This window comes from Oryctolagus cuniculus, chromosome 2, assembly GCF_964237555.1.
Source record: "Oryctolagus cuniculus chromosome 2, mOryCun1.1, whole genome shotgun sequence".
In the NCBI taxonomy this organism is placed as follows: domain Eukaryota; kingdom Metazoa; phylum Chordata; class Mammalia; order Lagomorpha; family Leporidae; genus Oryctolagus; species Oryctolagus cuniculus.
Window position 1 is genome coordinate 140,200,515 of NC_091433.1, and position 12,879 is coordinate 140,213,393.

At 39.5% G+C, this 12,879-nt stretch overlaps 1 protein-coding gene across 20 annotated transcripts in view; it reads right to left on the reverse strand.

Moving 5' to 3' along the window:
- EHBP1 (EH domain binding protein 1) overlaps window positions 1-12,879 on the reverse strand; it is a 383,016-nt gene that overhangs the window by 312,430 nt on the left and 57,707 nt on the right. For all 20 annotated transcript variants that reach the window (XM_070069071.1, XM_070069064.1, XM_070069059.1 and 17 more), the window contains exon 4: window positions 2,542-2,637. In XM_070069071.1, the coding sequence (XP_069925172.1) occupies window positions 2,542-2,637 (96 nt within the window). The remainder of the gene's footprint in view (window positions 1-2,541; window positions 2,638-12,879) is intronic.

The following is a 12,879-nucleotide window of genomic DNA, read 5'->3' on the forward strand; positions in this document are numbered from 1 at the left end:
CCTGGCTTCAGATCAGCACAGTTTAGGCCATTACAGTCATCTGGGGAGTGAACCAGGGGATGGAAGACCTCTCTCTCAGCCTCTACCCCCCTGTAACTCTGCTTTTCAAATAAATAAATACATACATACATACATACATCTTTTAAAAAAAAAAAAAAAAAGAAGCAACAATTAAGTGCATTAACAAAGCACTTAAAAATGATATCTCAGTGCAGGTATTTGGCCTAGCAGCTAAGATGCCACCTGCACCTCACCTAGGGGTACCTAGATTCGATTTCTGCTCTGCTCCCAATTCCAGCTTCCTGCCAATGCAGACTCTGTGAAGTAGCTGGTGATGGATCATAAATGGTTGGGTCCCTGTCCACCCTATGGGATACCTGGATTGAATTTCTGCCTCCCAGCTTTAGCCTGACCCAGCCCTGGCCATTGAGGATGGTTGGAGAGTAAATTAATGCATGCTAGCTCTATGTCTGTCTCTCAACTTAAAAATAAATGAATAAATAGACATCTCAATATAATTTATATTACTGACCAGAAATATCTGTAATGATATTGCTTCTACCTTGAATCAATTAAGTCTTCCTCATATCCTGCTCTTTCCTTATTATCCTTTCTTACCACTGTTCTAAAGAAAAAGCTTGAAAATACTAGAAGACCCATTTTCTTTCTCAAAATCCAAAAATGCTTTTTAAAAAAAATCATTAAAGACAGCTATTTTCAATTTAATCCAAATTAAACAAAACAAACATGCAGGCTGAAGAAATTAATTTCTGGCTAAATCACAGAAAAATTAATATACTGATAACTTTCCTAAAAAGTACCATGAATACTACACTACGGACAAAAAGCATTCAAGCAGTCCTTGTCCTTTCATATTTGCAAATCTCAAGATTAAGTAAATTATGAGACTTAATAAAACTGAAAGATAAATGGGAAATAAAGGGGTTTTTCACATGAATATTTTTAAATGTTGTTCAAAAACAATATCCACAAAAGAATGAAATATTGTTTCATTTCATTCTATTTTACTTTTCTATTAGAATTCTTGGTGGGGTAGGGGTGGAATCAGGAAGATAAAATTATCAGCTGAAAATACTCAAATACTGAAAATGGTCGCAAGGTTGCTTTCATAACACAATTGAGCAGCAATGTTTAATACAGCAAACTGGGGAGGAAGGAGTGTTTGGGTTGTTTTCTACATGCTAACATTCAAAGTTATAAAAGTTCAATGATAAGGATATGCTGAACATTCTCACCTGCACTTGAAAACTGCACGTATCTCCTAATGCTCTAAGCAACGCATTTCAACAGTCACTTTCAACTCCAAATAACTCATTTAGCAGACAGCCTTTCCCCCAATTATGAAGTACAGGAAATATAATGTTAACAATTTACAAACATTTACAAACTCTACTTAACTATCCATTAGAGCTATAGCAAACCTGTTAAATTAAATAAACAAAATTGTTTAATGATATAAAACTTGTCAAGCATTAACTTGGCTGTCAGCTATCAGCTCTATTCTCACCTCTTATTCTTCATCACCAGTTTTTTGAAAGTTGTATAACTCTGTCCATTCATCTGCTTTATCAGTATTAATAACAGATAAATCAAAATACTGAAAAGACCACTTAAAAGTCTTCCTCAAGCATGTCAGACATCGTATTGTTCTGATCAATATTTGCACCTAGAGTAGGCAGTACAATGTATAAAAAGAACAGGGCTAATACATAGTGTACTGAGGAGGCCAGCGCTGCGGCTCACTAGGCTAATCCTCCGCCTTGTGGCGCCGGTACACCGGGTTCTACTCCCGGTCAGGGCGCCGGATTCTGTCCCGGTTGCCCCTCTTCCAGGCCAGCTCTCTGCTCTGGCCAGGGAGTGCAGTGGAGGATGGCCCAAGTGCTTGGGCCCTGCACCCCATGGGAGACCAGGATAAGTACCTGGCTCCTGCCATCGGATCAGCGCGGTGCGCTGGCCGCGGCAGCCATTGAAGGGTGAACCAACGGCAAAAGGAAGACCTTTCTCTCTGTCTCTCTCTCTCACTGTCCACTCTGCCTGTCAAAAAAATAAATAAATAAAAAATTTAAAAACTAAAAAATAAAAAAATACATAGTGTACTGAGACAAGTTATGTTTCTCTCTAGTCTTGGTTTCCTTATCATTAAAATGGGAATAACTGTAGAACTTTAGAGTTATTATGAGAATTAAATGAAATAACACAAAGATTCATCTGACTCCAAATGCATTGCTCTTAACCACCAAGTTTAGTTTGTCACTTTGGTAAAAGAAATAAGGAGATGGGGCTGGCGCTGTATATCAGCTGATCTCAGCTGTTAACAAGTTCAGAAGGAGCTCCAAATTATTTGGACTTAATAGACCATAAAATGTTGCAATGCTTTTATTGTTATAAATTGCTATGTCCCTAAAAATAATGCACATTAAATATCAGACACAAAAGTATAAGGCAATGGATATCAAAATGTTTTGTCATTTAGAACCATGATTATATAATAAATTCTAAAACTTAAAAAATGGAACGTACCTTAAAAAGTGTTACAGTGATTTCAATGTTTTCAGGAACAGGCCACACAACAACACCACGGTATGGATTTTTTATTCCAGGTTGCCAGCTATGAGCCTACCAGAATAAAAATGAGAGCTTCAATTATGAAGTACAGGAAATATAATGTTAACAATTTACAAACATTTACAACTCTACTTCACTATCCATTAGAGCTATAGCAAACCTGTTAAATTAAATAAACAAAATTGTTTAATGATATAAAACTTGTCAAGCATTAAGCTGAGGCTGTGGCATGGTTACCTGCCACCTGTGGTGCCTGCATTCCACTTGGGAGCCAGATAGAGTCTCAGCTGCTCCACTTCTGATCCAGCTCTCTGCTATGGCCTGGAAAAGCAATGGAAGATGGCCCAAGTCCTTGGGCCCCTGCACCCGTGTGGGAGACCCGGAAGAAGCTCCTGGCTCCTGGCTTCCTAGCACAGCTCCCACCATTGCGGCCAACTGGGGAGTTGAAGCAGCAGATGGAAGACCTCTCTCTCAGCCTCTCCTTCTCTCTCTATGTAACTCTTTCAAATAAATAAATAATCTTAAAAAAAAAAAAAAGCAGGCCATGACAGTCATATCTGGTAAGAATTATAAATTAGCTGGCGCTATGGCTCAATAGGCTAATCTTCCGCCTTGCGGCGCTGGCACACCAGGTTCTAGTCCTAGTCAGGGCACCGGATTCTGTCCCGGTTGCCTCTCTTCCAGTCCAGCTCTCTGCTGTGGCCTGGGAGTGCAGTGGAGGATGGCCCAAGTCCTTGGGCCCTGCACCCGCATGGGAGACCAGGAGAAATACCTGGCTCCTGGCTTCGGATCAGCGCGGTACGCCGGCTGCAGTGCGCCGGCTGCAGCGGCCATTGGAGGGTGAACCAATGGTAAAGGAAGACCTTTCTCTCTGTCTCTCTCTCTCTTAACTCTGCCTGTCAAAAATTAAAAAAATTATAAATTACTATCTGTAAACAAAGCCTTAACTAACCCCCTCATAAACACAGGCGAAAAAGAAGATATGTCCTGACTGCTCCCTGAGAGTGTGCCTGGGAAAGTCAGCAGAAGATGGCCTAAGTGCTGGGCTCCTGCTGCCCACATGGGAAACCTGGATGAAGCTCCTGGCTCCTGAGTTAGGCCTAGCCCAGCTCCAACTGATGCTGCCATCTAGGGAGTAAACTAGAAGATGGAAGGATCTCTCTCTGTTTCTCCCTCTATGATTAACTTTCAAAATAATAAGTCAATCTTTAAAAAAAAAAAAAATGGGGCTAGCAATGTGGCACTGCAGATAAAGCAGCCACCTGCAGAGCTGGCATCCCATACGGGCACTAGTTCGAGTCCTGCCTGTTCCATTTCCAATCCAGGTCCCTGCTAATGCACCTTGGAAAGCAGCAGAAGATGGCCCAAATGCCTGGGATCCTGCACTCATGTGGGAGATCCATAAGAGGTTTCTGACTCTTGGAAATGTGTGTTTGGAATTAACTAATTTGGGAATTATTCACAAACAGACTATATTGAAAGCTTAAAAATAGATATGAGCCTACAAGAGTGAGTAAGAAATAGAAAATAAAAAGGTCCAAGGACTGAAACTTAGAGGACAAGGAAACGAGGAGGAATCAGCAAAGCTGCAGCAGTGAAGTACAAGGAAAACTCAAGCATGTGGCATCCTAGAAGTCTAGTGAAGCAAATGTTCCTTTAGGGGAGGGAACAATCACCTCTACAAATATTGATGAAAGGTCAAATAAGATGAGGCCAGGACAATCACCACTGGATTTAGCAAAGCAAAAGTCATCAATAACTTCACAAGAGCATTTTAAATGGAGTGATAAGAACAAAAGTTTGGAGTAAATTCAAGAAAAAATATGAAGAAGAAGATGGCGGAATAGTGAGGGCGCGCACCGATAGTCCGGGAAAATTTAGTTTAATAAAAGCGGAGTTACGGTAGCCTCAGAAAAAGGATCAGGAAAAAATTGCAGAGGAAACTCTTCCAGAGCTATTCCCTGTGACTCAGAGGACCTACTGGGAGAGCAGGGTCGCCCACCACGCAGAAGCCGAACCGCGGGAGCCGCGGAGTCTGAGCGCCAGTGCGGGAAGGGGAGTCTATGTGACAAAGACACCAGCAGGGAGAGGAGGGACGCCCAGGGCTCCAAGTCCACACATCTGCGCTGGAAGCGGAGGTGAGCTCAGTAACCGGAGACATTGGCGGGGAAACGGCGGACAGAATTTTAGAGGGACACGGGTTTTGAAGCGGGAAAGTCCAACAGACTACAGGAGAGAAGGAAAAATAAATAAATAAATAAATAAAAAGGTGGGGGCATACTGGTACAGACAAGCTCCACTCTCCACCAACCTTGCAAAGGTGAGCAAGAGACAAAGAGCTGGGATATACATAATAAAAGGGGAGAGTTAAGGCTACAATTCAGTAGCCTAGGCAACCCAGTGGGAGTCCACAGGAAAAACCTAGCCTGCACAGACTCTTTGGGTAGAAGCCAGCGGAAGCTAAATACCATCAATTCTGCTCAGCCTTGCAGTATTACTTACCTCCTGAACAAAAAATAAAATAAAATAAATAAATGAATAAATAAATAAATAAATAAATAGGGATTTACCACCCATAACCTGAGGGTGTCACCTTTGCACACCTGTAACCTGGAAGAACCAAGCAGAGCTCTCAGGCCACAGCCATCTCAAGCCTCCAAGGCTCCTCCAACAGCAGACAGTCCACTTAACACGGACATAGTATAAAAAAAAAAAAAAAAAACTCACAGTGAGGGAAACAGAATTAACCATGCCAAGCAATAAACACAGAAATCGAGGGAACAAGATCAACGATGACACTATGACGCCTCCAAATAAACAAAACACCCCAGGCCAAGATTATGAAGATGATGAGATAGAAGAAATGCAAGATACGGATTTCAAAAAATTTATGATAAGAACATTTAGAAGTTTTCAAAAGCAAATCCTTGAACTACAGAAATCCTTATTGGACAGGATTGAAAATCTCTCTCGTGAAAATGAAATTTTAAGGAAGAATCAAAATGAAACGCAGAAACTAGTAGAACAGGAAAGTGTGATAGTGAAGAGAAATCAAAATGAAATGAAGAGCTCAATAGATCAAATGACAAACACATTAGAGAGCCTTAAAAACAGAATGGGTGAAGCAGAAGAGAGAATATCGGACTTAGAAGACAGAGAACAAGAAAGGATACAGTCAAACCAAAGAAAAGAAGAGGAAATTAGAAATCTAAAAAATATTGTTGGGAATCTACAGGATACTATTAAAAAAAACAACACTCGGGTTCTAGGAGTTCCTGAAGGCATGGAGAGGGAGAAAGGATTAGAAGGCCTTTTTAGTGAGATACTAGCAGAGAACTTTCCGGGTCTGGAGAAGGACAGAGACATCAAAGTACAGGAAGCTCATAGAACCCCCAGTAAACATGACCAAAAGAGATCCTCACCACGACACGTTGTAATTAAACTCTCTACAGTGAAACATAAAGAAAAGATCCCAAAATGTGCAAGAGAGAAACGTCAGATTACTCTCAGAGGATCTCCAATCAGACTCACAGCAGACTTCTCATCAGAAACACTACACGCTAGGAGGGAATGGCGAGACATAGTACAGGTGCTAAGAGAGAAAAATTGCCAGCCCAGAATATTATATCCTGCTAAGCTCTCATTTGTGAATGAAGGTGAAACAAAGACCTTTCATAGCAAACAGAAATTGAAAGACTTTGTGGCCACTCGTCCGGCCCTGCAAAAGATACTTAAAGATGTGCTACACTCAGAAACACAGAAACACGGCCATCAATATGAAAGAAGGGAAAGGAAGAACACCAACCAGTAAAAGAGCATGGGAAGCTCAAAGCATATACTAGAAAATATCTCCGGGAAAATGGTAGGGCAAAGTCACTATGTATCAATAGTCACATTAAACGTGAATGGCCTGAACTGTCCAGTTAAAAGACACAGACTGGCTGATCGGCTTAAGGAACAAAACCCAACTATTTGTTGCCTACAAGAAACACATCTCTCTAACAAAGATGCATGCAGACTGAAAGAGAAAGGTTGGAAAAAGATATTCCATGCCAACAAAAACCAAAAACCAAAAACCAAAAACCAAAAAAAAAAAAAAAAAAAAAAAAAGCAGGTGTAGCCATATTAATATCAGACAAAATAAACTTTAATACAAAAACTGTTAAGAGAGACAAAGAGGGGCACTATATAATGATTAAGGGTTCAATTCAACAGGAAGATGTAACTATTATAAATGTATATGCACCTAATTACAGGGCACCAGTCTATTTAAAAGATATGTTAAGGGATTTAAAGGGAGACTTAGATTCCAATACAATAGTACTGGGGGACTTCAATACTCCACTCTCAGAAATAGATACATCATCCAGACAGATCAACAAGGAAACAGCAGATTTAATAGACACTATTGCCCAAATGGATCTAACAGATATCTACAGAACTTTCAATCCTACATCTAAAGACTTCACATTCTTCTCAGCAGTGCATGGAACCTTCTCTAGGATTGATCACATACTAGGTCATAAAGCAAGTCTCAGCAAATTTAAAAGAATTAGAATCATACCATGCAGCTTCTCAGACCACAGTGGAATGAAGCTGGAAATTAGCAACTCAGGAAACCCCAGAAAGTATGCAAACACATGGAGACTGAACAACATGCTCCTGAATGAACACTGGGTCATTCAAGAAATCAAAAGTGAAATCAGAAACTTTCTGGAAGTAAATGAAGATAACAACACAACACATCAAAACTTATGGGATACAGCAAAAGCAATATTGAGAGGCAAGTTTATAGCAATAGGGGCCTATATCAAGAAATTGGAAAGGCACCAAATAAATGAGCTTTCAGCGCATCTCAAGGACCTAGAAAATTTGCAGCAAACCAGACCAAAACTAGTAGGAGAAGAGAAGTAATTAAAATCAGAGAAGAAATTAACAGGATTGAATCAAAAAAAAAATTACAAAAAATCAGCCAAGCGAAGAGCTGGTTTTTTGAAAAAATAAACAAAATTGACACCCCTTTGGCCCAACTAACTAAAAAAAGAAGAGAAACGACCCAAATCAATAAAATCAGACATGAAAAAGGAAACATAACAAGAGACACCACAGAAATAAAAAGAATCATCAGAAATTACTACAAGGACTTGTATGCCAGCAAACAGGAAAATCTATCAGAAACGGATAGATTCCTGGACACATGCAATCTACCTAAATTGAACCATGAAGACATAGAAAACCTAAATAGACCCATAACTGAAACAGAAATTGAAACAGTAATAAAGGCCCTCCCAACAAAGAAAAGCACACGGCCGGATGCATTCAATGCTGAATTCTACCAGATTTAAAGAAGAACTGATTCCATTTCTTCTCAAACTATTCAGAACAATCGAAAAAGATGGAATCCTCCCAAATTCTTTCTATGAAGCCAGCATCACCTTAATCCCTAAGCCAGAGAAAGATGCAGCACTGAAAGAAAATTATAGACCAATATCCCTGATGAACATAGACTCAAAAATCCTCAATAAAATTCTCGCCAATAGAATACAACAACACATCACAAAAATCATCCACCCAGACCAAGTGGGATTTATCCCTGTTATGCAGGGATGGTTCAACATTCGCAAATCAATCAATGTGATTCACCACATTAACAGACTGCAGAAGAAAACCCATATGATTTTCCCAATTGATGCAGAGAAAGCATTCGATAAGATTCAACACCCTTTCATGATGAAAACTCTAAGCAAATTGGGTATAGAAGGAACATTCCTCAATATAATCAAAGCAATTTATGAAAAGCCCACAGCCAGCATCCTATTGAATGGGGAAAAGTTGGAAGCATTTCCACTGAGATCTGGCACCAGACAGGGATGCCCACTCTCACCACTTCTATTTAACATAGTTCTGGAAGTTTTAGCCAGAGCCATCAGACAAGAAAAAGAAATTAAAGGAATACAAATTGAGAAGGAAGATGTCAAACTATCCCTCTTTGCAGACGATATGATTATTTACTTAGGGGATCCAAAGAACTCTACTAAGAGACTATTGGAACTCATAGAGGAGTTTGGCAAAGTGGCAGGATATAAAATCAATGCACAAAAATCAACAGCCTGTGTATACACAAGCAATGCCACGGCTGAGAAAGAACTGCTAAGATCAATCCCATTCACAATAGCTACAAAAACAATCAAATACCTTGGAATAAACTAAACCAAGGACGTTAAAGATCTCTACGATGAGAATTACAAAATCTTAAAGAAAGAAATATAAGAGGATATCAAAAAATGGAAAAATCTTCCATGTTCATGGATTGGAAGAATCAACATCATCAAAATGTCCATTCTCCCAAAAGCAACTTATAGATTCAATGCAATCCCAAGCAAGATACCAAAGACATTCTTCTCAGATCTAGAAAAAATGATGCTGAAATTCATATGGAGGCACAAGAGACCTCGAATAGCTAAAGTTATTAGAGAACATTGGAGAAACCCTGCAAGATATTGGCACAGGCAAAGAGTTTCTGGAAAAGACCCGGGAGGCACAGGCAGTCAAAGCCAAAATCAACTATTGGGATTGCATCAAATTGAGAAGTTTCTGTACTGCAAAAGAAACAGTCAGGAGAGTGAAGAGACAACCGACAGAATGGGAAAAAATATTTGCAAACTATGCAACAGATAAAGGGTTAATAACCAGAATCTACAAAGAGATCAAGAAACTCCACAAAAACAAAACAAACAACCCACTTAAGAGATGGGCCAAGGACCTCAATAGACATTTTTCAAAAGAGGAAATCCAAATGGCCAACAGGTACATGAAAAAATGTTCAAGATCACTAGCAATCAGGGAAATGCAAATCAAAACCACAATGAGGTTTCACCTCACCCCAGTTAGAATGGCTCACATACAGAAATCTACCAACAACAGATGCTGGCGAGGATGTGGGGAAAAAGGGGCACTAACCCACTGTTGGTGGGAATGCAAACTGGTCAAGCCACTATGGAAGTCAGTCTAGAGATTCCTCAGAAACCTGAATTAACCCTACCACTCCTTGGAATTTACCCAAAGGAATTTAAATTGGCAAACAAAAAAGCGGTCTGCACCCTAATGTTTATTGCAGCTCAATTCACAATAGCTAAGACCTGGAACCAACCTAAATGCCCATCAATGGTAGACTGGATAAAGAAATTATGGGATATGTACTCTTTAGAATACTATACCGCAGTAAGAAACAATGAAATCCAGTCACTTGCAACAAAATGGAGGAATCTGGAACACATCATGCTGAGTGAAATAAGCCAGTCCCAAAGGGACAAATATCATATGTTCTCCCTGATTGGTGACAACTGACTGAACATCAAAAAGGAAACCTGTTGAAGTGAAATGGACACTATGAGAAACGGTGACTTGATCAGCATAGCCCTGACTGTTAATGAACAACTTAATACATTATCCCTCTTAGTAGTTTTTTTTTGTCTGCTCTACTTAATATGACTGGTTTAATTCTGTAATTTTCACACAGTTATTCTTAAGTGTTGAAATTTAACTGAAATGTGATCCCTGTTAAACATAAGAGTGGGAATAAGAGTGGGAAGAGATGTACAATTTGGGACATGCTCAGGCTGACTTGCCCCAAATGGTAGAGTTAGAAACATACCAGGGGATTCCAATTCAATCCCATCAAGGTGGCATGTACCAATGCCATCTCACTAGTCCAAGTGATCAATTTCTGTTCACAATTGATCATAATGAAAGGACTAAGAGTCAAAGGGAGCACATAAACAAGTCTAGTACCTGCTAATACTAACCGATAGAATAAATAAAGGGGAGAGTGATCCAACATGGGAAGCGAGATACTCAGCAGACTCATAGAATGGCGGATGTCCTAAACAGCACTCTGGCCTTAGAATCAGCCCTAAAGGCATTCCGATTGGGCTGAAAAGCCCATGAGAGTATTTCAGGCATGGAAAGCCAAGACACTCTGGCAAAAAAAAAAAAAAAAACAACAACAACAACAACCCTAAATGAAAGATCTCTGTGAGTGAGATCCCAGTGGAAAGAACAGGTCTTCAAAGAAGGAGGTACCTTTCTCTGAAGGGAGGAGAGAACCTCCACTTTGACTATGACCTTGTCTAAACAAGATAAGAGATGGAGAACTCAAGGGGTTTCCATAGCCTTGGAAACTTATGACTGGAGCATGGGGAGATTACTGAGGCCATAAACAAGAGTGTCAATTTGTAAAGTCAACAACAGGAGTCACTGTGCACTTACTCCTCATGTAGGATCTCTGTCCTTAGCGTGCTGTACATTGAGACTTAATGCTATAACGAGTACTCAAACAGTATATTTCACTTTGTGTTTCTATGGGGGTGCAAACTGTTGAGAGCTTTACTTAATGTATACTAAACTGATCTTCTGTAAAAAAAAAAAAAAAAAAAAAAAAAGAAGAAGAAGAAGAAGAAGAAATTATCAATTCCCAACTTGACTCTCTCACTGCGATTAAACATGACAATAGGTCTGATCTGATTTCATCATCATTTAAAAAATCATCTATTATTTTTCACTTTATGTTTCTGTGTGGGAGCAAACTGTTGAAATCTTTACTTAATGTATGCTAAACTGATCTTCTGTAGATAAAGAGAATCGAAAATGAATCTTGATGTGAATGGAAAGGGAGTGGGAGTGGGAGAGGGGAGGGTTGCAGGTGGGAGGGACGTTATGGGGGGGGAAGCCATTGTAATCCATAAGCTATACTTTGGAAATTTATATTCATTAAATAAAAGTTAAAAAAAAAAAGCTTATAACTTTTTAAGTGCTATCTGAGGCTTTTTGTATTTTAATAGAATTTAATATATTAAAAATTTTAATGGTCAAAAAAATATGAAGAAAGAAATTAAAGATAACAAATCCACTCAACTCCTCTGAGGTGGTCTGAAAAAGAAAGAAACAGGTTTTTGCTAGTGGAGGAAATAATATCAGAGAAGAATATTTTTAAGAATTGAAAATATTTTTATACTGAGTTAAAAGGGAAATCTGAATGATGGAGAAGAGAGAAGGGAAAATTACTAGAGCAATATCCTTAATAATGTACAATAGGACAGACTGACCTTTTCTGGAAGCACAAACTATTCTTCCTTAACAAGAAAGAAGTTAGAATATATGAGTGTAGATAAATACCAGGAAGATATAACAAATGAGGAAACTATGGAACACACAATCACACAGCAAGTGACATTATTTCAATTTTTTTAAAAAGATTTATTTTATTTATTTGAAAGAGTTACATAGAGAAGTAGAGACAGAGAGAGAGAGTCTTCCATCTACTGGTTCACTCCCCAGATGGGCACAGCTGAAACTGAAATGATCCCAAGTCAGGAGCCAGGAGCTTCTTCCAGGTCTCCCATGTGGGTGCAGGGGCCCAAGGACTTGGGCCATCTCCTACTGCTTTCCCAGGCCATAGCAGAGAGCTGGATTGGAAGAGGAATAGCCAGCACTAGAACCAGCGCGCAACTGGGATGCCGGCGCTTAAGGCCAGGGCTTTAACCTGCTGTGCCACAGCACAGGCCTCAAGCATAATTTTGATTTGAACCCAGGCCACAGAACTGAGACTCAAGATCATCAAAACTGATGTCCATGCAAATCTGATCACATCTTAGTTAAAATGCCAGCAGGGATACAGGTTTAACAAAGCACTCCAAATCCCAAACACAAATTGTTAGTAATTTTTCTTCTATGCTTGTTTTATTGCACCTCAATTACAGAACTTCAGGTTAGCAGAGGCAAATTGACTCACTATAACAAAAGAATTAGCACATCATAGTCAAAGGTAAGAAACATATTTTTGTTGATTTATAAACATCTTCAGAGATTATTCCATTTCTTTGTGTATGTCCATGACTATTCACAGTCCTGGAACAAAAACTCCAAAGTAAACAATCTATATTTTGAGAGCTTGTTTGGAGGTTCTAGCAGGGGAGTGCAGCTACTTGTATACCCTTTACTGAAGACCGGTCCTCCTCTAGCAGGGAAAGTCGTCCTCTTCGACCAATTGCGCAGCTTTGGGAGGGACGCACATATGGTGAGGGAGGAAGGGGACACCCGCCTAGCCAGCCAGATCAGCCGAATCAACCCTGGTGATCAATGGGGTGACAGATGTCGCACCAGATTGCCCTCACATCCAACAATCTATATTTTGAAAAATAAATTTCTACTCACCTTAAGTAATCCTTACTTGAAACTACATACAACAATCCTAACTCTCAGTATTACGACAACAAAGCTATTTCTCTGTTTTCT